The 26045-nt window shown below is 37.5% G+C and overlaps 1 protein-coding gene across 2 annotated transcripts in view; it reads left to right on the forward strand.

Moving 5' to 3' along the window:
- Positions 1 to 24140, forward strand: part of COL3A1 (collagen type III alpha 1 chain) — a 50610-nt gene extending 26470 nt beyond the window's left edge. For both annotated transcript variants that reach the window (XM_057419817.1, XM_057419818.1), the window contains 43 exons: positions 657 to 710; positions 863 to 916; positions 1396 to 1449; positions 1931 to 1975; positions 2177 to 2230; positions 2440 to 2484; positions 3209 to 3262; positions 3750 to 3848; positions 3962 to 4006; positions 4098 to 4196; positions 4967 to 5020; positions 5161 to 5268; positions 6432 to 6485; positions 6607 to 6705; positions 7820 to 7873; positions 8259 to 8357; positions 8499 to 8552; positions 8681 to 8734; positions 9252 to 9305; positions 9692 to 9745; positions 9966 to 10010; positions 10102 to 10200; positions 10296 to 10403; positions 10953 to 11006; positions 11975 to 12028; positions 12133 to 12186; positions 12762 to 12815; positions 13139 to 13246; positions 13419 to 13472; positions 13973 to 14026; positions 15403 to 15564; positions 15691 to 15798; positions 16585 to 16692; positions 17090 to 17143; positions 17324 to 17431; positions 18053 to 18106; positions 18218 to 18325; positions 19492 to 19545; positions 19779 to 19886; positions 20541 to 20823; positions 21349 to 21536; positions 21725 to 21967; positions 22985 to 24140. In XM_057419817.1, coding sequence (XP_057275800.1) covers positions 657 to 710; positions 863 to 916; positions 1396 to 1449; positions 1931 to 1975; positions 2177 to 2230; positions 2440 to 2484; positions 3209 to 3262; positions 3750 to 3848; positions 3962 to 4006; positions 4098 to 4196; positions 4967 to 5020; positions 5161 to 5268; positions 6432 to 6485; positions 6607 to 6705; positions 7820 to 7873; positions 8259 to 8357; positions 8499 to 8552; positions 8681 to 8734; positions 9252 to 9305; positions 9692 to 9745; positions 9966 to 10010; positions 10102 to 10200; positions 10296 to 10403; positions 10953 to 11006; positions 11975 to 12028; positions 12133 to 12186; positions 12762 to 12815; positions 13139 to 13246; positions 13419 to 13472; positions 13973 to 14026; positions 15403 to 15564; positions 15691 to 15798; positions 16585 to 16692; positions 17090 to 17143; positions 17324 to 17431; positions 18053 to 18106; positions 18218 to 18325; positions 19492 to 19545; positions 19779 to 19886; positions 20541 to 20823; positions 21349 to 21536; positions 21725 to 21967; positions 22985 to 23131 — 3696 coding nt within the window. In that variant the 3' untranslated portion in view covers positions 23132 to 24140. The remainder of the gene's footprint in view (positions 1 to 656; positions 711 to 862; positions 917 to 1395; positions 1450 to 1930; positions 1976 to 2176; positions 2231 to 2439; positions 2485 to 3208; positions 3263 to 3749; positions 3849 to 3961; positions 4007 to 4097; positions 4197 to 4966; positions 5021 to 5160; positions 5269 to 6431; positions 6486 to 6606; positions 6706 to 7819; positions 7874 to 8258; positions 8358 to 8498; positions 8553 to 8680; positions 8735 to 9251; positions 9306 to 9691; positions 9746 to 9965; positions 10011 to 10101; positions 10201 to 10295; positions 10404 to 10952; positions 11007 to 11974; positions 12029 to 12132; positions 12187 to 12761; positions 12816 to 13138; positions 13247 to 13418; positions 13473 to 13972; positions 14027 to 15402; positions 15565 to 15690; positions 15799 to 16584; positions 16693 to 17089; positions 17144 to 17323; positions 17432 to 18052; positions 18107 to 18217; positions 18326 to 19491; positions 19546 to 19778; positions 19887 to 20540; positions 20824 to 21348; positions 21537 to 21724; positions 21968 to 22984) is intronic.
- The last annotated feature ends 1905 nt before the right edge of the window (positions 24141 to 26045 follow it).

The following is a 26045-nucleotide window of genomic DNA, read 5'->3' on the forward strand; positions in this document are numbered from 1 at the left end:
TTAAGAATTTTTATCGTCTCCCTATCACTTAATTTGACAGCATAACTGTAAAAATGTACATTTGGCTTAGGTATAAATGTCCATTTCAAAAAAGTTTTCAGTGGGCAACTTGATTGACACAATAAAAAAAAAGAAAATAAATTAAAAAAAAGAAGAAAAAGAAAACTTAAGCATTAAATATGTTATTTTGATCAAGTGCAAAATAAATTAGCAGTTATAAAGATAATCAGTAGTCTGATTCCTTCGAATCTTGCTTTGAGAGTTAAAGCTGTTAAAACCATCTTTTATGTCACAGCTAGTAGTCCTGAAGAATAGGTATAGTACAAGGCAGGACAAGCAGCTAAAGTTTTTGTACATTTTGAGTGTATCTCCATGAAAAATAAGTTTCTGTAAACATCTCTTCCTAAAAGTTGGCCTGAAATAAACCAGATTTTAACCAAAGTCTTGTTAAAAATTGAGTTTATAAATACTGGCAACTATTTTTCAAAAGGCAGTAATTTAGTGAACCATCACCCTGCTGTAATTTTTCCCCATTATCTTCGGTGGGAGTTTCATCTGCTTATTCCACCTCACCTTGATCTACTAGGATCAGATCTTTGCAGTAACTGAAACAGTAGCAAAACAGCAAAAAAAAAAAAATCACTTTCTTTCAATAGGGAGAACCAGGAAGGCCAGGCAGAAATGGAGACCGTGGAATCCCTGGACTACCGGTATGGAAAAGCCCCCAATAACAGTGGTCTCCTAATCAAGGTTTTGTTCTCCCAATTTAAGTTAGTTGTGTGAACATGACACACAATGAACATTTGCTTGTGCCCTTAATACAGTAATTATGTGATTTATTAATCCATATTTGTGTGTTCAGGGTCACAAAGGACACCCTGGAATGCCTGGAATGCCTGGGATGAAAGGTCAACGAGTAAGTACTGAGTATAGCTGTTTCTACTATGGTGTTGCACTGTTGTGCCCTTTCAGTCATCAATTCCCAGCTAAAGAGACTGAATCATAGAATTAAAGGCCAATTTCTGGACAATGCAATCTGACATTCCATAACAAAGGCCTTAAATTTTATCTACTTACCTCAATTGTAAAGCTTCATCCCAAATGAAGCTGAAGCATACTTTCCAGAAAACATCCACTCTTAACTAGTAACCATGGAGAGATGGAGGATTCAGAATTGTCTTTTCAAAAAGTGTTCCAATAGCAGGTAGCACTCACCATTAAAAATATGCCCCTTTATATGAGTTGGTCTTGAAGCTTAATATTTTGCTGAGGGGAATTAAGTTTTCCAGAATGTAAGATGAATACTATTCACAGATATATATGTATATTCACAGTTTTATATATATGTATATATATATATATGTATGTATATTCACAGTTTACCTTTCCACACAGGGTTTTGATGGAAAAGATGGTGCCAAAGGTGACAGCGGTGCTCCTGGTCCAAAGGTAAGAAACTATAGCATCTTCTTTGTAATAGGTAGAGTAATATGCTCTACCATTTATTTTATAGATATGCTTTGAATATTACACAATTCTAAAAATCCATCAAGAAACTCATATAATATCTCCATGAAAAGAATTGAGAATCATTCCAAAGAGTAAGACATTCTGAACTACAACATGTCCTGACTTTGTAGCTGTATTAAAGATGAGATTCCAAAATGAAAGGACATGCCTGGACCAGCTGACTTTATTGCGTAATATTGAAGGACCAGGACTTCCTGCCTTTTCTTTTTTTTTCTATTTAAATATTTTGTCCTGGCACTTGTTTATACTTCTCAGACCTCACAGACCTCAGTTCATGCTGATGACACCCAGCACCATGCAGAGAGGAGCTGTCTCATTTTTATGTCTTTTCCTCTTGAATAAATCAAAAAATGTCCTCACCAGAGTTCAGTCTGCCATTAGTGTTTTCTTTCCATAACAGGGTGAAAGTGGTCTTCCTGGAGCAAACGGAGCGCCGGGCCAACCGGTAAATATGTGTATCCTATAGTATTTAAATTGAAGTGCTACTGTCACTTCCTGTTTAACAGAGTTACTCATCTTTCTTTCAACTATAATTACACCACCGCATTCATTGAACAACACTGAGATACGCAAATAAGATCAATGTCTCTTTGCTCCACCATATTATTTTGGAAGCCATAGAACTGACTAGCTTTCTGTTTTCTAGGGACCAAGAGGTCCAGCTGGTGAAAGAGGAAGACCTGGGAATCCTGGTGGCCCTGTAAGAAATTGCAGCTGTTTATCTTATCCAGAAGTATCACATATTTTGTTTCAATATGTTAAGAATTCCTGACATCATAGTTCTACTTTAAAATAGTTGCAATGCAAAGGATTAGAAAACGATATAGTATCTGTAAAATCATACATGAAAATCATACATTCTGTGTCCTGGGTAGTTCTCGGCACCCAACACCTCTCTTCTTTCTGTAGGGTGTCCATGGCAAAGACGGATCTCCAGGAGCAGCAGGCCCACCTGTAAGATGACTTACAAATGCTTGATTTTAAGTATTTGTGTTACTCAAGTCTTGCTGCTTCTATCTGGTGTTCTGCAATGCTAGCAAACCCAAGACTGGGGTTGCAGTGGTTTAAGCATGAGCACTTGAATTAATTATATTTCATAACTGTATTGGATGGGATACTTGAAACGTGCAGTGCAATAGGAGAGCTTTAACACTGTAAATTAGAAAATGCATAAATCCAAAACCAGATTATTGTCAGAGAACATATAGATTAATAGAACTGCTGTTCTCTATCCTGATCAAATTGTCTTATCAAATACGTTATTTAGCTAAGTTGGGCAAAAATTTTTCTTTCCTATCTGCCTAGAAACCTGATCATGTTCACTTGTGTGTGTCATAGCTATACTGGCTTTTTTTTTCCTCCTATACTTTTCTATAATTAGATGAAATTTTTAACATTTTTTATAACTTAATCTCTTTTATGATAGTTTTCTTTTTTTTTTTTTAATTTGCACACAGTAATTTAGCTGAACATGTAAAAGTCAGGGTAAGTAAGATGTAGATGTAATATTTTAGGACTAGCCAAACTTCACCTTTTACAGCATGAATTATATTTGTTATTTTGCCAGGTGTTTCCTTACTCAGAGAAAAATCCCGTAATCAGACATTTTTTTTTAATTCAAGGTTAATTCCATATGGCTTTTACCTTTCACATGAATAATATTTCTTTCACTTTTAAGGGTCCCCCAGGTCCCCCTGGAACTGCAGGATTTCCAGGCTCTCCAGGTTTTAAGGTATTCCACTAACAATGCATACTAATATAGCATTTGGTCCTCTTTCTAGTTAGCCAGCTTATGCCATTATACAACTTTATTTTCTAAGTCCTCCATTTCCTGGCTATTATTACACTGGTTGCAAGCCTAGAACTGATGTATTTTCATATGCATCACAGGAGACAAACCCTATCTTCATAATCTTCGTTAATACCCGCACTAAAATACCATTAGGTGGTAGACCCAATGCTTTATGTTGCATAATGGGAGGGGCTCAATTGAACTTCCCACAACCAGAGGAGTTGTGCAGTATGTGCTGGCTGGAGTGCAATGGGTACTTTGTGCTTCAGCATAGAGCTGATTTGGCTCTTGCACTCAGGTGATAACGATAATTTTTCCCAAATTATGAAGATACCACAGTAGAGGAAGAAATCATGAAGCTAATACTGATTGCCCTGAAGACAAGGCTAAAATGCATTCATTTTCTCCTTTTACTGTTTTTCCACAGGGTGAAGCTGGTCCTCCTGGTCCTGCTGGTTCTAGTGGTAGTCCTGGAGAGAGAGGAGAACCTGGTCCTCAAGGTCATGGTGGGCCACCAGGGCCTCAGGTACATGGGAACTGAGAAGTGATATGCCAGCCTGCACTTCAGAAAGCCCTACATGTCCTTTGGTTTAGTTCTAGGTTACCAGCACTGGTTATTTATACATTTGTTGTTCTCAGGGCCCCCCTGGAAGAGCTGGAAGCCCTGGCAACAAGGGTGAAATGGTGGGTACTCTTCATATGATTGTCTTTGGACTGGGCAGAGTGCAGAAATGCCATGCTCTCTTCATCCCCACCTGCCATTCATTCTCTGCAGGGACCTTCTGGTATTCCTGGTGCTCCTGGTCTACCAGGGGGTCGTGGTCTTCCTGGTCCTCCAGGTACAAGTGGAAACCCTGGAGCAAAAGGCACTCCAGTGAGTTACTAATATTCATCACAACGGGTTTACAAACAAATATGGTGGAAATAGTTCTGATACCATTAAAAGAAAACCCAAACATTGAATTTGTCCCATTCACTTGAGATGGTCTCATAATTATTTTATAATAACAGTAGGCAATTATTTTTCTAAATATATAGGATATTTATCTTTCAGGCATGTGTATATTACTATATATATAAATTATACATAAATGGTAATATTTTCTTGCTTTCCTAAATTATCAATTCAGAAACACACAACAAAAAAACAGCTTGTCTAAACCAGCTACATTAGACAAAATCTGTTGTTTTAAAATCCCAGTTAAAACTGTTTAAATTTACATTGGCTGAGTCCACAGACCACTATACCTAGAAAATTGTACCTACTGTTATACTGTCACTTGCCCCAGCGGGTTCTTTTCTGATAGCCTTACAATGCATGTAGTTTATTGTCAGAGAAAATACTCAGGGACTTCAGGCATCCCAGTGACATCCAAAATAGCTCAGAAACAGTCATATCGTTTTACTCAGTGGTTTAAGATCATATCAGCTCTTTCATTTATTGGATTGTTAAGGAGACCTGTACATCCTACATTCTGGTTCAACCAGTGCACACTAATTCTTTTGCAAAAAGTGAAATAATAAAAATGAATCCATAATTTGAAAGATACTACGTCTAGTTCTTAGTATTTTACTACATCTAGTAGCTCTAGCATAATAGCCTGCTGCAACTCATAATTTGAATAGGATTTTATTCCTGTCTAGGGAGAACCTGGTAAGGATGGTGCAAAAGGAGATCCAGGCCCAAAAGGCGAGCGTGTAAGTGATATTAAAATGCATGCAGAGACTTATTCCAAGGAAGTCTGAACCTTGAATCATTCCTCATACAAAACCCAAGTGCATGTTGTGTGTTGAGACTTCTCATTTCACTGGCAGGCTGGTTTCTTTATTGTTGCTAGGGTGAAAATGGTACCCCAGGTGCTCCTGGTCCTCCTGGTGAAGAAGGCAAAAGAGGTGCAAATGGTGAACCTGGCCAGAATGGCATACCTGGTACCCCTGGAGAAAGGGTAAGCTTCTGTGGATGGACCTGTACATTTTGAGTTCATACAGAGACATCAAACTCTGATGTTCCAAATTGAGAAGAAATGTTGCTCCATATCTATTCTCAACAAAATCCAGATGTGAAACTGGGTTACAAAACTGGGAGGAATTCATATCTAGTTCTCCGTATGAATCACAGCACTTCTCTCTATCCCACTCTGAAATACATTAAATTATTTGGAGTTTTAATATTAAAGCAGCAGGGATCTTACATAACTGGAAGTTGTATTGAAAGATTTGTGCTGAAAAGCAACAATAAACTGTGAGAACTACACGGGGAACAAAAATAAATACAAATTTCAAAATTACTTCTTAGCTAACAAAAATGAACAATCACAAAATTTCAGCTCTGGAAATTGAAATTAATGCAATTTTTTCTACATTCAGGATATGTCCTTATGTCAACATTGTCAATAGGTCTGAAATGTTAATAATGTCAATAATAAAGTTATTGTCAGGTTGTCTGTGTTTGAGTATCTTTATTGCCAACAGGTTTTTTTTTGCTAATAGATGCAATAACTTTCAAAAAAGCATTCTTACAAAGGAATTTGTGAATTGGTTTATTCAGCAAAATAAAGAGCAACATCCTTACAATTCTAGATTTCTGTTCCCAAGGAAATTTTGCTGATCTACTTATAACTCCTCATTTAATAATTGATTCTATTATTTGCTGAAGTTATGGTGAAACCAAAGATGCCCAGTGAACAATGTGATCATACATTTTATCTTTTTTTATAATTCACATTTCTTGTAAGCAGTGAAGACAGTAGTAAATACAAATATTAAAACAATACAATAGAGCTCTTTTCAGTATTGAATAAAAAAAAAATAACTGTTCAAGACTGTTCAAGATGTGTTATTTTTGGTATGAATTTAGGTAACTCAGAGAATAAGTAACACAGAGCAGGCTAAAAATAATGGAAGACAGGCTATAATTTAAACAGGAGGGTTATGTCCAAAGAGACAATAATTTTGTAGAGTTTCTTGCTAGAGTGAAAGGTCATTTCATCTATTTATTTAATAAATTTTCGTAATAATATGTCTACTGTTAAATACTTAACAAAAAGTAACAGTTGCCATTACTAAGTCACACTGCCTATAATACATATTCTGTTCTTTTGTTCGGCAGGGCTCCCCCGGTTTCCGTGGCTTACCTGGTAGCAACGGACTTCCAGGTGAAAAGGTACAAGTCTTTCTCTAAAAAAAAACCCAAAACTTCTGGAAAATCTATTGAATTTGAATGGACAATTTAATGTTCAATATGATACTGATTTCCTTGCTGTGAATTTCAACATCTTTTTTAGGGGCCTGCAGGCGAACGTGGTAGCCCGGGTCCTCCTGGCCCCAGTGGACCTGCAGGAGAACGTGGACAAGATGGAGGCCCAGGACTTCCTGGAATGAGAGTAAGACAAGATGTCTGCAAGAAAATGAGATACAGTCTATTAGAGATGCCTTATCTGAGCTGATGAAATAAAGGAGGCCCATTAGAACTTTTTTTCCTTTAGGTAGAGTACATATATTCTAGTGCAATAGATAACCATGCAGATACATGGAGAATTCAGGTAACATCTGTCACAAGTGAGTGTTGAAGCTTAGTGCATGGCAAACTCTGAGAACAGGGGATCATGTTCAGCTTCATCTATCATGAGATTACTTTAATGTGAATTAGCACTGGATAAGTAAACAGATATGTTTACATTTTAGCAAATTTTATCATTTAGTAAAAACTACTCTATGATTATTATATGTAATACTTATTTGTCCTATTGGGTTTATATAGATTGCTATTTAAATTATTATTTAATAGGTTTAAATGTAACATTTAAATTATACACGAATAGTTATATTTCAATACACTGAAGTATTATATTTATTGCTTATTTGCAATTAAAATAAATAAGCTTTTGGTCAGGTTTTCATAGTACATATCAAGATTTTCAGAGATAACATATAGCATAGTATGTACAGGATGTAACAACATTGTGAACTATACTAAAAACTAGAAACTGCTGATAATAAATTTAAATTCAGAAGTCAGCTTGACTGCAGGCTTCTGGGAGCTAACAAGATTTCATTGGAAATATAAATTAATTACTTAAATTATAACACAAAGAATATTTAAAAACATAAACCAAGTTAACTGTGTTATACATCATGTTGCTTTGAAGCAAAGGTACATAGCCAAAATTGTTTCATTCCTTGATTTTACCATCTGAAATTAGTTTTCTTCCCAAACAATGTAACACCACAGTGGTTTTGTATGTTGATTAATATCCGGTGCTTTGATTATATACAATGATTTTCAGAGAAAGCAGTGGACTTCTAACAAAAGAATTTGTTTGTTTTCTCTCATTTTTCCCTTTAATGGGATGGGGATAGAATGGGAAGAGTTTTAATGTTTATTAAAGAGGTTAAAATTAAACAAGTAGTTTAAAATATATTTTCATATATTTATATATTGTAACCTAATAATACATTTTTTAAACTGAAGAATAACATTTTTTTTTTCAATTGTAGGGTTTGCCTGGAATTCCTGGAAGCCCTGGAAGTGATGGGAAGCCTGGCCCTCCAGTATGTACATTGCACAAATATTTTATACTAGTCCTCCTAGTGACCTTACTCACACACGACAGTATCTACATGGCAGGTTGTTGTCACAGTCAGATTAATTGTCTCTTTTTTTGTTTCTTTTAATCACCAGATCACTTTACATGCTGTGTCATTGTAATAACCTTCTGCAAATCTTACCATTTCATACTGTTTAAGATACAGAGTAGGCAGAAGCTTCGTTGAAACACAAAACACATAAGTTTTGAACAACAATGTCTCTAGCCTGATCTCATCCTCAGTCACTATTTAATATCCTGGGTATTCATTTATTTCAGATTCATTTACATCAGATGGATATTCATTTATATCAGATGTCATGTCTTAATTACTTTTTTGCTTATCCCAGGGCAGTCAGGGTGAATCTGGCCGCTCTGGTCCACCTGGCCCTCCAGGCCCACGTGGTCAACCAGGTGTAATGGGTTTCCCTGGTCCTAAGGGCAATGAGGTGAGTGGGATTTCTCTGCTTCTCTTGTGTTTATGCTTGTTCAGTCACATGTTAAAATAAAGTGCTCCATATAGGAGCTATCTCATACTGCAGCTTTATGTTATTGTATGCAATATTTCAAGTGTAATCTTCTTTTGTAAGGGTGCACCAGGTAAGAATGGAGAAAGAGGCCCCGGTGGACCACCTGGAACACCTGTAAGCTTCATTAACATTTTGTTTAATTATATAATAATTTAATAATGACATAATATTAATAATAATTCGGTGAGTCTTATAAAAATTATATTAGCCCACAACCATAGACTAATTCTGTCTTTGTATAGGGTCCTGCTGGGAAGAATGGTGATGTTGGCCTCCCAGGTCCTCCTGGACCTACTGTAAGTGTTGTAGTCCAATTAGAGGCAATTACCAGTTATTGTCAAGGTGATCTGGCATCTACAAATAGGGACTGTAAATTTAAGGGAAGGAAAATATTTTTAATGATACAAAAAATTTCCTTTTATGAAGACAAATAAAAGAGCTCTTCTTTACCTTTAATAAATTAATACTCAAAACTTATCAAGGAGAAACCTAATTCAGGCATACATGGTGTAAGCTGAAATGCAAAGTGAATTGAAGTCTTGGGAATCTACCACCTATTCAAATTGAAGTGCATTATTGTTCCATTTAGCATGTGGAGCATTTCAGACTAGTATCAAGTATAAATGTTTCTTGTGAATTACATCTAACTGTTGGAGTGAAAAGAGGAAACACTAGAACACAAAGATATGTTAGTCTTTGGGATTGTGCAATGTCATCATCAGACCACAATAAAAAGGCATAGATTAGAGGTGGTGTTAAGGTGTTTATATGTGGAAATATTCTAATTTCTTTTTGTCTTTTATTTGATTCCAGGGTGCTTCAGGGGAGAGAGGAGAACCAGGACCATCAGGTCCACCTGGCCTCCAGGTGCTGTGTGTTGTTTTTTTATTGTTTATTAATTTCTGATGTTAGTCTTTTTAATAGACTAAAAAAAAAAAAAGAAGAAGAAACAAAAAAGAGAGAGAGGAATGAAGGGGCATCTAAACAATTTCATTAGGGTGCATGTCATCATATTTTCAAGTAAGACACATCAAACGAAGTTACAGCTTAAACATTTCATAATTGCAAACCAGCTGGCTAGTTTAGTAGATTATGTCACATAGAACTTCCAGCTATCAAATTAGCACCTCCTCCTTTGTAACAGATTGTAATGAGTTGGGCACACATCATCCTGTCAAAAAAAAAGTCTGCTAGATAGGCAAATTAATGATTTATCTATGTAACTTGGATGATAATACGGTTCCTTCCAATAGGGATTGCCTGGTGGACCAGGACCAGCTGGAGAAAATGGAAAACCTGGAGAACCAGTAAGTAGTGATTCTTTTTTTTTTTTTCCTTTAAAGTAACAAAAAAATACATGAGAAGTCTTCCTAGATTACATTTCCAAATTCAGACAGCTTTCGGCACTCTGCAGAGCAGAGAAGTCTGATTTTAGGAATAATAGAAGAGAGAAACAGGGTGCCAACCACAATGCAGATTTATTAAATAAACTGCACAGATAACTTGCATTTATTTTCTCATTAATAGGGGCCAAAAGGTGATATTGGAGGACCTGGATTCCCAGGCCCTAAGGTAAATCATACAGCAAAGTTTCTTTAGTGACTAGAATAAGTTAACAAACTATGAACCTGGAAACAGAGAACGATGCATTTCTTTGTCACAGGGTGAAAATGGTGTCCCAGGTGAACGTGGTGCACAGGGTCCTCCAGGACCTCCTGGAACAAGAGGTGGGCCAGGTCCTGCTGGTTCAGAAGGTGCCAAGGTACCCACAGAGTTGCTTGTTTTCCTGCTGTTATGTCTAGCATTCAGGTGAATATTATATTTTTATTTTCCTAATAATTTTTTGTTACTCTTTAGGGTCCTCCTGGACCTCCTGGTGCCCCTGGAGGCACAGGGCTGCCTGGCTTACAGGGAATGCCAGGGGAAAGAGGAGCTTCTGGAAGTCCTGGACCAAAAGGGGATAAGGTAACACTAACCCTCTGCTAATTTTGTGCTAATTTGATGTTAGCTTCCCAGGTGACGCTGGGTTTGTTCACATACTCACTTTTGTCCCTGTTTCAGAGGTGCTGACTGTGTAGCTGACTGCTGATTTTGCAGTGTGATATGGAACCTATATGTTGAAAATATGTAGGAATTTTCAACTATTCTAATATATGCTAGATATTTTGCTGTTCTAGGTCTCCTGGGGGAGACGTACATCAGAAGAGTTCTAATGAAGCTAATTAAGGATGAAAATAGTTCGTACCAGGGTAAACAGTTTGGCATAGACTCCATTTTGAATCAATTTGGGTCTTTTTTCCATCAAATTATTCAGTATCTGATGCTGAATACTGGTCAGAATGTCATCCCCAGTTTTAGATTTGTATGACGACAATAAGGAAATCCTGTCATTGAGATACCATCAGTACCAGATCCTCTTCTCTATGGTGCTTTAATTCTTCTCTCCCCACTCCGTGCTTGTCTTATTCTTGCTTTCTTGCTTATGCTTTTTTTTTTTTGTCTTATGCTTGCTAGGGAGAACCTGGTGGCAAAGGTGCTGACGGCATTCCTGGTGCAAGAGGAGAGAGGGTGAGTAGTCTTTAAACATCTGAGAGTTACTCAGTTAGCTTCATACAATCTATCTTTAGAAAATGATTAAATTTAACAGTGCATACCATCTAGGAGAGATAAAGTAGTAAACCCATGTATTACGTTCATGTGGTACAAATCTAGTTTTATAAACTAAACCTAATACTAGTATTTTGTGATTACACCTTCTTGGGTATATATAATAGATTTTTTTTTGCAACCGAGAAAATACAATTAATTGGGTCAATGCTTTGGAGGGAAAGCAGCAATACAAAAGTGGAGAAAATGTTACTAGCTTCTTAAATCTAGCTGATTGATGGGGAAAATGCTGGTTATAGTGAAGCACAAATGACATTATGATAGTAAGTATTCTCATAGAGAATACTTCTACAGGTTACTATATGTGATATATTTATATGTCTATGTAGCATATAAACATAAAATAGACCCTTGAAACATATACATGTATCTAATGACTACATGCAAGCAGTATATGCACCAAAATAATGAGGGATGACAAACACAGAAATGCAGCTTGCATGAGTTGGAGGAAATATAAAAAATTAATTTTGAACCATAAGGTGCACATGAAATTCTCAAGAAAAAAGTCAGGGAGTCTGTCAAGAGATGTTGAGCATATACTGAAGAAATGTGGATAATGGATAACTTGCCTAGCATTGAAAAGACCTAATAACTTCATGTAGGTTTGGATTAGGTTTATGTGGTGGGGGAAAAAACCAAACAAAACAACAGAGAGAATCAGTTAATTGGAGTTCGCTTGTGCTGTAAAATGGTGTGATCTTGGAGTGTCATTCCAAAATGTGTGTGCAACAACACCCTGGCATTGTAGACTTACTTCCATTTAAATATTTTTAGCTGTTTTTTAAACTGAAACATAAATGGAACAGAACAGAGGAATTAACATTGTCATATTTTGATACAAAATATATTATTTTCTAATTGTTTAGGGTAATGTAGGTCCCATTGGTCCTCCTGGTCCTGCCGGCCCACCTGGAGATAAGGTAAAGCATCTTCCATAATAGTGTTTGATACTGTAAAGTGTCACACCAGTGACTGTCTCACGGAAAGAAGAAAAACACATACTAATCATTCTTGTTCCTTACAGGGAGAGACTGGTCCAGCAGGTGCCCCAGGTCCAATGGGTTCCCGTGGTGGTCCTGTAAGTGATAGCACTTTTCTCCCACTGTGACTTTGCCATGGTATAGATATTGGTGTTGTACCTATCCTGTGAGGAACACATATGGCTCGAGTTCAAAATAAACTAAGAACATTTGGCTGTTGTTGACTCAGGATTTATAGGCACTAAGGATTTCAGAAAATTAGTGCTTTTAACATTGTAAAGGGGTTTGAGGGCTGCACTGATAGGTCAAGGCAAGTATGCAGAAATAGTTGTTTCTATCTGTCTTCCAGTTAAGCAAACTTTTAAAAATGCTTATATTTAGCTTTTAGATTGGTAAAACAGCACTTTTGGATCTCAGTTGCATCTGGGCAACACCTTGGATTGTGCTCAGGGTTTTGCAGGTATGACTGAGATCAGTTTGTCACACTTTAGATAAATTATTGGGTAAATCCTGAACAGCTCTTTTTAGAGCTCAGGAGCTCAGGTTAGGTTGTTTTTTTTCTTCCAGAAGCTGATAAGATAAAGAAACTAAAGTGCTGTTTATGGGAGTGTTATCTAACTTGTAAACTGAAGCCTATCTTTCTAACATCTTCCACTGGTGACGTTTTCTACAGGGTGAACGTGGAGAACAAGGTCTTCCTGGACCTGCTGGCTTCCCTGGAGCTCCAGTAAGTATAAATCAAAAGCAATTGAATGTGATTGTCAGTGTTTAGTTTCCCTAAGTTCATCTGCATCTCAGAAAGGCTTGCTGTACCTCCTTTAATATACATACTTGTTACACACGTGATTCATCTGATACTCTTTCTGTACTCAGTCACACATACAGCAACATTTCTTTATGCTTCCCTTCCTGTATTGGTAGATCAATAGAGTTCAACTGCATTCACATTTAATTTTATATTTAAATTCCCTTCAGAAAAGTAGGGTTTCTTATGACAATGATATCATCTGTATTTTTGAGTCGTAATGGAATGGCACTAATTCTCTACAGGGACAAAATGGGGAACCTGGTGGTAAAGGGGAAAGAGGCCCACCTGGTCTAAGAGGAGAGGCTGGACCCCCAGGAGCTGCAGGTCCACAAGGTGGTCCTGGTGCACCAGTAAGTTATTCCTGTTCCTCATTGCTAAAGGAGAGGTTTCTTCAGTTCTCCCTCAGCCTCAAGGTGGTTGGGCCCAAGTGTAAGCATTTGAACTGCCTGAAACTTAATGACACTTCCTATAATTTTAATTGACTTAACAAATCATTTGCTTTATCTGTTTTCTTCCATGTAGGGGCCACCTGGTCCCCAAGGAACAAAAGGAGAACGTGGATCTCCTGGAGGCCCTGTGAGTATCTCTTTGACTTAATCACTGATAAATGATTTTATCTATTATAAAAACCATCACGTCAATGAAAAATAAGACCTTCAGTGGCTTTAAAATCTGCATAAATAAAGAATAATTAAAGTGCTCCAGAAAGAATAATTAAAGTTGAAGTGTTTAGTGATTTTGATTACAGTGATTTTAATATAAGTAAGGTGCCAAAATAGCTTTTGCTCAATGACACAAATCTCTAAAATGGTTTATCTCAACTGTAATTAGATTTATATGCTGCCCTTGCCAAGTTTCTCAGAGCCCATTAGTTTACCTTTGAGGAACATATTTCCCTTGAAGGGAAAATAAAAATGAAAATATTTTTAAATTCTTGTTCAGTTCCAGGACATTTAATTCATGTTTTAAGCAAAACATCTAAATATAATTCCAAGTCAGCTGTTATATAAAAATTGATTGTTCACATTTTTCCAATCTTAAGAAAAATGACAACTGAAAGTAGTGATCTCTTATAGGGTGCTGCTGGTTTCCCTGGTGCTCGTGGTCTACCTGGTCCCCCTGGTAGCAGTGTAAGTTGTCTTATCGCCCTTTTCTTTTATTCTTATCTTGTGGATATATTTAGACATATATTAATACATTAAACTGTATTAAGTTGTAGGTACCTTGACATGAATGTATCACAATCAAAAGCACCCTGAATATGATGTTTGGACTTGAGGAAAAAAAATCTGCAAAAGAGATTTTCTCTCCTCTTATTTCATATGGAATAGCAGTTCATTCACTTACTGTCTTGATACTCCTCCTTCTATTATGGTTTGTTTTCCAAAGCCCATCAGAGGGGAGTCTTTCTCCTGAATCAGGTTCTTGAGTATTGCTGTTGGTGGTATATATGTCTTTTGCTCCTTTATGATGCAAGAAATATTCAGTTCAGGATCTTGAACTGGTGTGCATTTTCAAAACCACATTTTGTAGATCACTGTTGAGGTTTTTGTTTTATTTTTAGTTGCCTGTAGCACTGAATGGCATTAAGATTTCATTACATTGTAACAGAGGAGTTTGGAAAGATTCTTGTAGCAGAAGTTCTTGTCTTATGATATGGCCTGCATCTGAAGTTTAATCTACCAGTGTGCAGTCTTATTATAAAAATGTATGCTGATGCACCAGCTAATTCCAATATTTTGTACAATATCTTTGAAGAAAAGCTGTTTTATTCAACATGCACCTACTTTTGACTCATTGTAAAAATTAGATTCTGATTTTTGATTCTTTAAAAATTAAGACAATACAAAGAATACACTGGATTTTACTATTTTAAGGTTAAAATTATAAGTCATCTTTTGTATGCTGAGATATAAAGTAAAAAAATCTTTTATATTTGAATAAACAGATTTTTATTTTCCATCTTTTAATTACAGATAGATGCAAATTAGAATATTGCTGAATAAAAAGAAAAAGTAGGATTTAATTTAAGGTACATTAAAGTCATCATAATTCTTTCCATTCATTGGCTATACTGAGTTTTAATGAAAGATACTTCATTCTGCACATGTATGAGACACCACCTTAAAGGTATCTGGCACAAGTGACAATAAATCAGCAAGGTCTTCTACTATTCCAAATTTCTGTGGCAGAGCCATGGGTAAGGAATGCGTATCCTGTGTTGGATGCATTACAGCCACTGGGCATCCAAAACATGCAGGTGTTGCATTATGCAAACTGTTAAGTCCAGACAGCAGGAAGAAAAAAAATGTTTTGAAAGTGGTAGGTGGAAAGATTCTTTTTATAAGACCAGGTCAGATTTGGGTGAATAGAGGCTGGGCCTTAAATCTGCCTTCAGGCAATGATTCAAGACTGGCTGGCTTTCATAAGGAAAGACCAGTGCCAGTAAGTGTGTGATACTCGTTCAGATAACACAGATCACACTTTTCTTTTTAAAACTTCTTAGGGCAGCCCAGGTCCCCCTGGTAATACAGGGCCTGCAGGCAAGGATGGGCCTCCTGGACCCCCCGGTAATGCCGGTTCTCCTGGCAGTCCGGGACCTGCTGGAACAAGAGGTGAGCCAGGTGCACCAGGTGAAAAAGGGCCACCAGGCGCACGAGGAGAAAGGGTAAGTACATCTCCAGCCAGGGACTGTTACACCAATAGACAAGGATTACGTCTGTCAAGAATAAGAAGCTCCCAACTGAATGTTAAAGATGCTCAGTACTGACTGCTCTGACGTTTTCTTAAACAGGGGGCACCAGGTGAACCGGGTCCTCAAGGCATTGTTGGTGGCCGAGGTAACACAGGTTTGCCAGGTCTGCGTGGCCCCAGTGGTCCACCTGGTATGGCAGGTGCCAAGGTGAGAGCACATTCACTGCAGCAAAAACATCAAAGTTAACACCACACTTGTAACTCAGCTGCTAAAAATACCTTAGAGATGTAACAAGTAACGAACATGTTGGGGGGGGGGGGGGGGGGGGGGGTTAAATGCTTTTCAGTCCAGAGACAACAGAATTTACAGTTATTTGTGTTTACATCCATAAGATCAGGCTTTAAAATGTCCAGTAACCAGCAGCTGTGAGATGCAAGATTGTCTTTCAACTCTATTATCAAAAGCCCTGGATCAGATTGTCTAGAAGCAAATAACCAGCTTCACACACTTAAGGCAGTCATGGATGAAAAACCGCCCTTGAGATGAATCTCACTTGCAAGTTATTTATCTTTGTTTGATTCTCAGTATGTTTCTTGCTGAAATATTCTTACCCAAACATAAAAATACTTTCAAATACCTCCAGAAAATGTTGTGTGAGGCTTGGTTTGTATTTTATCACTAATACAGTGATAGACTTGCATTTTTTTCCTTTGGCTATTGTTTTGGGGCACATAAGAAGAAACATACTCATTTATTACTTCTTATTTGACAAAACAATAAGGAACATTCCTTGGGCTCAATGACCTTGTGTGAATATTACAAGCAATGAAAAGAAACCAGTTTGGCCAGGTTTTTATCTTTCTTATTTGAGTATTCACAACCACCAGTCACATTGGCCCTTTAAATCATGTCACATTTAATTAAAGATATGTAATACAATGGTATTTCACAGGTACATTATTTTGCAGTAAAATACTTTCCTTTTTTGCTCAGGGTGAAGATGGTAGACCTGGCACCAATGGTGTCCCAGGAGAACGTGGTGCTCCTGGTCCACAAGGTCCTGTTGGACAAAGAGGGCTACCTGGAGAGCCTGGCAGAGATGTGAGTGGATGTTAGACCTTCATGCTAGCTTGTGCATTACAAATGGGAAGCTCTGAGAGTAAATACGCTTTAAGGTTCCCTCAAGTGCCTGACACACAGGGGTCTGGGCAGATTGCGTTCTCATGTAACTTAGCGTAGCCTGCTGTCTCTGCTATAACTTTTACTACCTGTGGGCCACATCTTAGTCTCACTGGGATATGAACATGAGACTACACTGCCTAAATGCCTACAAAATAATGCTGGTCTTCCAGATCCTTTATGGGCCACTCTACCTGCAGGAATTCTTCCTTCTTGAGAACTCTCTCTTTCTTTGATAAATATTCTTAAAGCTTACTGGAAAACAATCTGTGTATGCATCATCTGGTTTATGAACAAACTGTACCATTCTTTTTTCCAGGGTAACCCTGGCTCAGATGGCTTACCTGGACGTGATGGATCCCCAGGAGGCAAAGTAAGGAGTCACCAATATCTTTAGATTGCCAAATAAATGTTACGTAAAGATGACAATATAGGTAGTTCTGTATTATGTAACTTGTGCCTTGAATCTCTTATGCTCCACTGAGTATAGTCTCTACATTGTAGTTCTGTAAAACATGAAATTTATTATCCTGTCAACTGTCACTATCTTCAGGGTGACCGTGGTGAAAGTGGCTCTCCTGGCCCTCCGGGACCTCCTGGTCACCCTGGACCTGCAGGTACCAGTGGTGCACCTGGAAAAGCTGGTGAAAGAGGATTTCAGGTAAGACCAATGTAAATAGCTTACTGCTTATTTAGATATCTTTTCTATTCAAAGTCTATTTCATGCAGTAAAGTGGAAGTTCGGAAGAGTCATACATTTGTCAGTCAAGAGTTTCTTGATGTGTTTTATAAGCGTATCACTGGAAAAGACATCACTTTATACTCTTGATGACTTTATAGAAATTAAGCTCTAAATCCACATACTCCTCAGGATGCCAAAAAGCAGACAGGGCCCACCAAGCCCTATCTTAATTTCCATCCCATTTGGTGCTCATGCAGCATGAATGATGTTATTTATTTAAAATAAGGGAGTAACTTTGGAAGTCTTCAAGTTATTTGAGAAGTGCTGACACCAGCACAGCTTAAGCACTGAGCACCTCACAAAATAAGGAAGGAGTGTAGTGCATGTGGTATGTATCAGTGCCTACAAGCAACTGAGTAAAACTAACAGTGGTAGAAAAAGGAACTGGCCAGTATTCTTGTTGATTATATATAGTGTGTGTGTAGCTTCCCCGTGTTTCCAAACAGCTGCCAGCTTTGAACATATTGCTTATCTGTAAATAAAAAGGTGAACGCATTAACTCCAAGTGATCCATACCATCATCTCCTTATTGTGTCACAGGGTCCACCTGGTCCTCCTGGCTCTGCTGGTCCTGCTGGTGCTCGTGGTCCTGCTGTAAGTCATATTGAAAGTATTTGTGGTATCATACATTTACTATTTCCTATTATTTGGGCATTTCTGTTATTTCTTTTATAAATTCCTTTTATTGCAAACCTACTCTTAAAGGGTCCTCAAGGTCCTCGTGGTGACAAAGGTGAAACTGGTGAACGAGGCAGCAATGGCATTAAGGGTCATAGAGGATTTCCTGGTACCCCCGGTCTCCCTGGTCCTCCTGTGAGTATTTTGCATTGGATTTTGCTGTTCTTAGCTTCTGTGGCTTAGGTCCCAGGTAGTTAGTTAAATTTAATTAATTTACTGAAGACAGATGAAATTAAAAAGAACCTGTGTAATTTGACAGTCAAATGTGTTCAAAAGCCCAGGTTCCCTGAATCAACTTGAAATAAGTAACAGTAAAGCACTAGAAGAAACTGCTGGCAGCTAAAGATGGGTTTGGTATAACCCCTTGCAGGTATGTGTCTGACTTTGTCTGGAACAACACTTCTTGCATTCATTTCTATAGGCTATTCCTGATTAAATTATAAAAGATAAAAGCAAGGGTTTAAATTTATATGTCTATTAGAAATATATGGTAGACAAGCAACTAAATCCATGAAAAAGCTACTTGGACTCCAAATACCTCTCTTCTGTCATGCATCTTCTGCAATAATTAATATTAGGGCAAAATAGGCATGAAATAGTAAACTGCTGAATTGTAAACATATATTACCATGCTGAATAGTTCTTAACAGCTAAAAGAATTGAAGGGTGATAGACAGGCATGTCCTAGGTATTTATGACAAGTAAATATTTAAAAAGGTATTTGTACTGAAAATAATATTATTACTAGCATTCATGATGTGAGAATCAAGAAACCAAAACTCACTCTATTAATTTACCAATGATGGAAGTGTCAAGTGTAAATGCCGCTGATACCAACCTATTTAACAACACAGTATGACTTGTTGTCTAACATATGAGTAAAATATCCATACACCAAATAAATTCTCATTTACACTATGACAGTGAACAGTCAGTTTTAAACATGTATTTCACAAGTGTTTGTCAAATTATTTAAATAACTCTACTGGTAATATGATTAAAACTGCAACATTTTGATCCTACAGCTCTGTATTCTTATGAATACAGGATTTCATCCAGAGCTCACTGATGACTATTGGCTTTCTTGCATTTTGGATACCACATCGTTAATATTTTTCATATGGAGAATATCCAAGGGTTTTTTTTCTGGTTAAAGAATGACAATAATTCTCTCTCATATCTGACATAGTCTTCTTATAAGGTTGTTCCATATAACCCTAAGGATGTTTTCAATGTCTCTATATAAGGCACATCCAGCTAGTTCAAAATATTACTGAGAGGTACCTGACTTTTCTTCATAGGGTCCCCTGGGTCCACAAGGTGCAATTGGAAGTCCAGGAGCTTCAGGCGCAAGGGTAAGAAAAACTCCCTACTTAATGCAACTGGAAGGAAGATTCAGAGTGTGTGTTTTGAAACAAATAGAATTTATTTATTAAAGTTTGTCATCTTAACAAGCAACAGTTAAAGAAAGAGAAAATGCCTGATAAATCATATAGAAATGGTCAAAATATCTCTCAAAGCCTTTCTGAATTTGAGATTATTTGGTAAACTGTTTTGACTATGTTATTTGTGTTCAACATTGTCCTAGGGTCCCCCAGGACCAGCTGGGCCACCTGGAAAAGATGGTACAAGTGGCTATCCAGGTCCAATTGGTCCTCCTGGCCCCCGCGGTACCAGAGGTGAAAGTGGCCCCGCAGTAAGTAAATTGTGCACACTCAAACAAACAAATCTTTAGGGATTATTCATGAAACATAAGGCTCTCCCCTATTTGATTATCTCCCTCAGAAAAATCTGTATTTCACGGACTGATTTTGTTATAGGGTGTATCTAGCTATCGAGGCTAAATCCAAAAAAACCTACAAATCATTTGTACTTGAGTGTAACTATTAATGCATGTTAGTCTCAGATAATCACTGAATTTTGTGTGTAGAAAGGGAAGATAGGATCTCCACTTCAGGTCACGGACTCCCTTTGTATCTTGGGAGCTATGAAATGAGTTTCCTAGAGTACTCCAAAGAGGCCAGTGCTGCAGTGGTCACTAGCATAGTCACTTCTCCTAAAGCCAAGAAATGGTTATTCGCTGGATTTTGGTGCAAAGGGTTCCATCTCCTTCTCAAAGCCCAGACAGAAGGAGGACAGACACAGCCTGACAGAATTAGGAAAAGAAAATTCCAATTTTAAGAAAGTAAAGGCCGGGAAAGTCTAACAGATGTTTATGCATAGCAACTGCCATTATTTAATGAGTAAGTAAACTGCATGTGAGAATTCTATTTTTTTTAAGATTGAGGTGCACACAGGCACAAGTTTTAACTTGTGATCTCTGCTCAACACTATATTCATAATGTTTTAGGGTCCACCAGGCCAGCCTGGTCTTCCTGGTCCTTCTGGTCCTCCTGGTCCATGTTGTGGTGGTGGTGTGGCTGCCCTGGGTGCTGGTGAAAAAGGCCCAGTGGGCTATGGGTATGAATATCGAGATGAGCCGAAAGAAAATGATATCAATCTAGGTGACATCATATCTTCAATGAAATCAATTAACAACCAGATTGAAAACATCATTAGTCCTGATGGGTCACGGAAGAATCCAGCTCGTAACTGCAGAGATCTGAAATTCTGCCATCCTGAGCTCAAGAGTGGTATGTTAGGTTTTAATTTCCACCAGAAATCTTGATGTAGCAAATTTAGCAGATCTTGAGGCGTTTTTTTTTTTTTTCTTTACATGAATACTGTTGTCTTTGAGTATTTAAATGCAGAGATCTGCGATTAAAAAAATTTTTTTTTAAATGTCATGATAAAGATGATAAATGCAATAATAATTTCAAACTTTAATTTACTATGCATTTGCACAGTATATACACTGACTTAACTTCATTCCTTACATGCTTATAACTGAACATTTATTTAAAAAATTGTATGGGAAAAAAAAACCTTGACAAGTAGAAATTGTATGTGTTTCAAATGCCAGTCATATTACAGTGTGCAGATGCACTCAGGATATTTTTATATCATCTTATATTCTGTGGCATCTCTTCTTGTCAAAATTAATATGCTACCTAATTTGGCTCAGGAATCTGGCATAGAGATAAGCTTCACCATCATACAGTCAGATTCTCCTCCAAATATATTAAGTCCCTTAACATTTTACTTATTTTTACCTCTAGGAGAGTATTGGATTGATCCTAACCAAGGCTGCAAGATGGATGCTATTAAAGTGTACTGTAATATGGAAACTGGTGAGACATGTGTCAGTGCTAACCCCAGCACTGTGCCAAGGAAAAACTGGTGGACCAGTGAAAGCAGTGGAAGGAAACATGTTTGGTTTGGAGAATCTATGAATGGAGGCTTCCAGGTAAGAAATTACCTCAGTTATCAGCCTAAAAGGTAATGTACATATTCTACTCATGCACATCACAATGTACTAAATATAGTACTGAAATTAAACTAAGCTAAAAATTTAGTGGGTGAAATAATAGTTATATGGACTGTCCTTAGGCAAGATTAAACAAAAAACTCTTGCTTATGTGTTGTACTGTGCAGTTCAGCTATGGAGATCCCGAACTTCCAGAGGATGTCTCAGAAGTCCAGCTGGCCTTCCTCCGCATCCTCTCCAGCCGTGCTTCCCAGAACATTACCTACCACTGCAAGAACAGCATTGCCTACATGGACCAATCCAGTGGAAATGTTAAAAAAGCTCTGAAACTGATGAGCTCTGTGGAAAGTGAGATCAAGGCTGAAGGAAACAGCAAATTCACATATGCTGTTCTGGAAGATGGCTGTACTGTAAGTAAACAAGACTTTAGTATTGTAGTTTAATAAATAATTCCCTCTAGAAGACTAGACCCATGATCAAGGAAGAGAGAGCTTTGCATGACTTGATAAGGAAAAGACAGAGCTTCACCTAATTGTGGAAATTTAGATTCTGTGCACCAGCAATGTCACTCCTGTAGCAACTGTAGAAAGTTTAAATCTGTGGTTCACAGGTATCTCCTTGCTTTAGAATCAAAGTCAGTGAAGTCACAGTGACCAAGTTTTTATCCATCCCATATCAACTCTAAAACTAAGAGTAGCAAGAATCAGCTTAGTCATACAAAAAAAAAAAATCAATGCTATTCAAGCCATGAGCTATGATTATGGGAAGGGGCAAACACAGTCATCTATCTCACAGAAGCAACATTGCTCACTGTGCCTTGCTCACAGCTGCAGGAAGTACTGGAAAGCAGCAATAATTGATGAGCATGCTGCTCTAGGTGCCTTTTAAGGAACAAATAAAAACCACAGTAACACCATCCACAGTTTCTCCCTCCTGCTGTTTAAGGTCCCAGAAGCACCACAGCAAACTCAAACATATGGCAAACTTACTATTTAAGGATGCATAAACACATCTACTTTGCAACATGAAGAGCAACCTCATTTCTGCTGTCACTTTTTCCTGAATCCAAAACTACTTTTCAGAGTAGCCATTTGTACCATCTCACAGAATGCACAGCACATTTCAGACCTAAGTCAGGGCACTGGCACCACTCCAGAGGATTCTACATTCCACTATTTATCCTATCCCTTATGAGCTGCAAGGTCTAAAACCGTATAAGACCTTGCATAAAAGGTCTAGAAATGAAGAATGTCTACCTATCTACAAGTCTGCATTGCTACAGAGACTGTAACCGGTTTTCATGGTGTTGAGAGGGACACATTGGTATGGAAAGTATGAAGTCCAGTAAACTGTATGATAACTTTGGCCTAGCCCAACACCAATTTCTCTAACATGTTTGGTTTTGTCTTTTCTTTTCAACTTCATAGAAACACACTGGTGAATGGGGTAAAACAGTCTTTGAATACAGAACACGCAAGACAATGAGGTTGCCCGTGATTGATATTGCACCCATGGATATCAGTGGTCCTGATCAGGAATTTGGCGTGGACATTGGCCCGGTCTGCTTCTTATAAACCAAAAATCCTGCTCTTTCTGAACCCCCAGCAAACAGATTCACACTCCAACTGTGCTCCCTTGTTTTAGCCTTGTCAGCTAGTACAGGTGACCATCTGTATCCCAGTTATTTATTAACGAGATTTCTGGGGGAAAAGTCGATTTGATATCAAGGGTTATCTTTTTGCTATTACACAAAGTACAGTAAAAATGCTTTTTTGCTCTATTTTTTTTTACCAAATTCCATTTTCAAAACATGTCTCCGTGGTGCTATAACTTCAACACTTAATAAAACAACACTGCGTTCTATTAGTTGAATGTTAGCCAATTTACAAAGCACTGATTGCTCCCAGTACCAAAGTTTACCCTTCTTTCAAAGATACAGTCCATAAAGCTAGAAAGACCTCCTTGTTTCAACTACCTCAACATGGACAGAAACTGGGATGTGTCTAATGAGTCACACCAAAAATCAATCAAACTAATCAAAACACATTGAACCATGGTCAATTCTGTGGAATTATTGGGTACAAAATTGTCTGTTTCTGTACTGATTAGCTGTGAAGTACAGTGTATTTTAAGAGTTTAACACCTTAATGTCAGTAGTCACCATAATTTTACTGTTGGATTGTATTCTGTTATCAAAGGTGCTTCTCTACTTTCCTGTCATTGCTGGTCAAGACCACTAAAATTAGGGAAGTGTAAAAAACTAATATGATGGTGCTAATGTATTTTTCTCTCCTAACTCTGCAAGTCAGGGTTATTGACTTGCTTAAAAAAAATAAAAAGGGATTTAAAGCAATGGTAAATGTCTCCTGTCAAAGATTATCATTGGCATGTCATTGTTGAGAACTTTCTCCCTTCACTCTGTAAAAGTCAATAAAGATGCAAAATTGTGAACTTCTTCTGTCACATTAACACATTTATAGTGTTGAAGGTTATCCATCTTTATAAGCTTTTATATGGTTGTTGGTCTATTCCTTACAGAGACACATAATAACATATCTTAATAAAACTCCTTGTTTCATAAAACTCACTTTTTAAAATGTATTTTACTATCTGAATCTCTTTCTTTAAACAAGTTAATAAGGCAGGCCACAACTCTGGTACTACTTTAACTGATTTTTCTAAGATAATTTGTTTGAAGGAAAACTCAGTAGCTCTGAGTGATGCAAGTTATTGCATCATACTCTGACATTTCCTTTGTTACTTTTTTCACTCTTATCCATCCAATGGCTCATTTTTGAAGCATGGTAAGCCTCTTTGACTACCAGCATGGATTCATCTCTTACATCAAGAGCCAAAATAGGGCTCATACACCAAGGCAGGTAAGATTGAAGGAAATATAAGAGCTTAAACCTACCTAAGTTTAAATAAATAGGCAGTCATAGGCTACCGCTATCCTTTCAGACTGCAGCTTAAATAAATGTTCTAAAGGTCTCCAGCAGTGCAGGCTGGAGGCAATGGCAGTTTGATGAAGCTGACAATCTAAGCATCTTGGTATTTTTTATGGCCATTGGAGCTGCACAGCTGAGTCATCCCTTGATCATAGCAAAAATTCAAGGGTATGCAGTTACCACAGTAGTTGAGCCGTACCTGAGTTTCAGGCCAGTAGAGGAAAATTTAGCTGTACACCAATATCTGGGCTGTGAAACCGCTCCCAGAGGTAGATTTTGGTAGATGCTACTCAGTCTTTCGTGTGAAGGAAGATACAGAGCCTGCCCCCACATCATTACTGCACTGCCACACATTGCTCTACAGCCCAGCATTATAAGGGTCGGACAACAAGAAGTAGGAAGAAAAAAACCCCAGATTCTTAAAGGCTCTCACTGATGTTTATGGGTTGTGCATCCTCTGAGAACACTTTTAGGATTGCACCAAACAGGGAAAATGGACAGAGAGACGCTGTTTTTTAAGAAACCTCTCCAAATTTGTTATTAAGCCACCATGATTCTGATACGTGTGTACTTTTATAGAAAACTTTGACATAATAGACATATGAAACAGCTCAGCTTCATAAATAAAAATTAGATTAGAAAATAAGGAAGATTTAGCTTCTAATCCTTTGGAATTCTTTAGATTCTAATATTATGGTATTTTTTTACTCTGATTTAATGTGTCAGCCTGCAAAAGGCTTTTATTTTACATAGGAATACAATGAAAAATAAATAAATCTTACTGGACACTTTCAGGTTAGCAACACCCTTACTCACTGTTACAGAGCAGCACATCAAGTTCATAGACTACAGAACTTCTGGGACTAACCCATTTTCATGCAGGTAACTAATAGAGGTCTTTCAAGGCTGGCTGGAACCACCTACTTTCAAGCTATAAGATAAGTTGGGGTTTAGGCATCTATTTAAGTAAGTGAGTGCACCTTTCTTTGGCACATAAATTTAAAGTTGAATTGAATAAATTAAAAACCAAATAATACCATAGGATACACACTTGAAAAAAGAGGCCTGGAGGTGAATGAAAGGCTTGAAGTAATAAGGAAAGATGCTGCTCACACAGTAGTAAGACTCATACATGAACTTTCTCATTCTGATCCACAGTTTCTTATTCAGTTACGCCAGCTAATATGCAAACACTTCGTAACACCATTTACTATGGTTCTTTGGGGTAAACAAGAACAGAAATTAAACAAAAAAAAAAGCAAATACATACACACAAAATAAAAATATAACCACAAAACCATCACCAAAACAAAGCCAAACCAACCCAAAAGTGCCTCAGTTTCCCAGACAATACCAACAGTTTTAACATACCACTAATTTAGGTTTTAATATTTGGTTTGAATGTCACCTTTCCAGCTGATTGCAGGTTATCACCTAAAAGGGTAACTCTTTTGTAGGACACCAGAGTTTTTCTTGTGGTGAAACTGGACTCCCTGACTACTGTCTGTGACAGTGGTCTATTGCAACACCTTTCTGCATT

This window comes from Pezoporus wallicus, unplaced genomic scaffold, assembly GCF_028554395.1.
Source record: "Pezoporus wallicus isolate ANWC-B61680 ecotype Strahan unplaced genomic scaffold, APGP_CSIRO_Pwel_v1 contig_4710, whole genome shotgun sequence".
In the NCBI taxonomy this organism is placed as follows: domain Eukaryota; kingdom Metazoa; phylum Chordata; class Aves; order Psittaciformes; family Psittacidae; genus Pezoporus; species Pezoporus wallicus.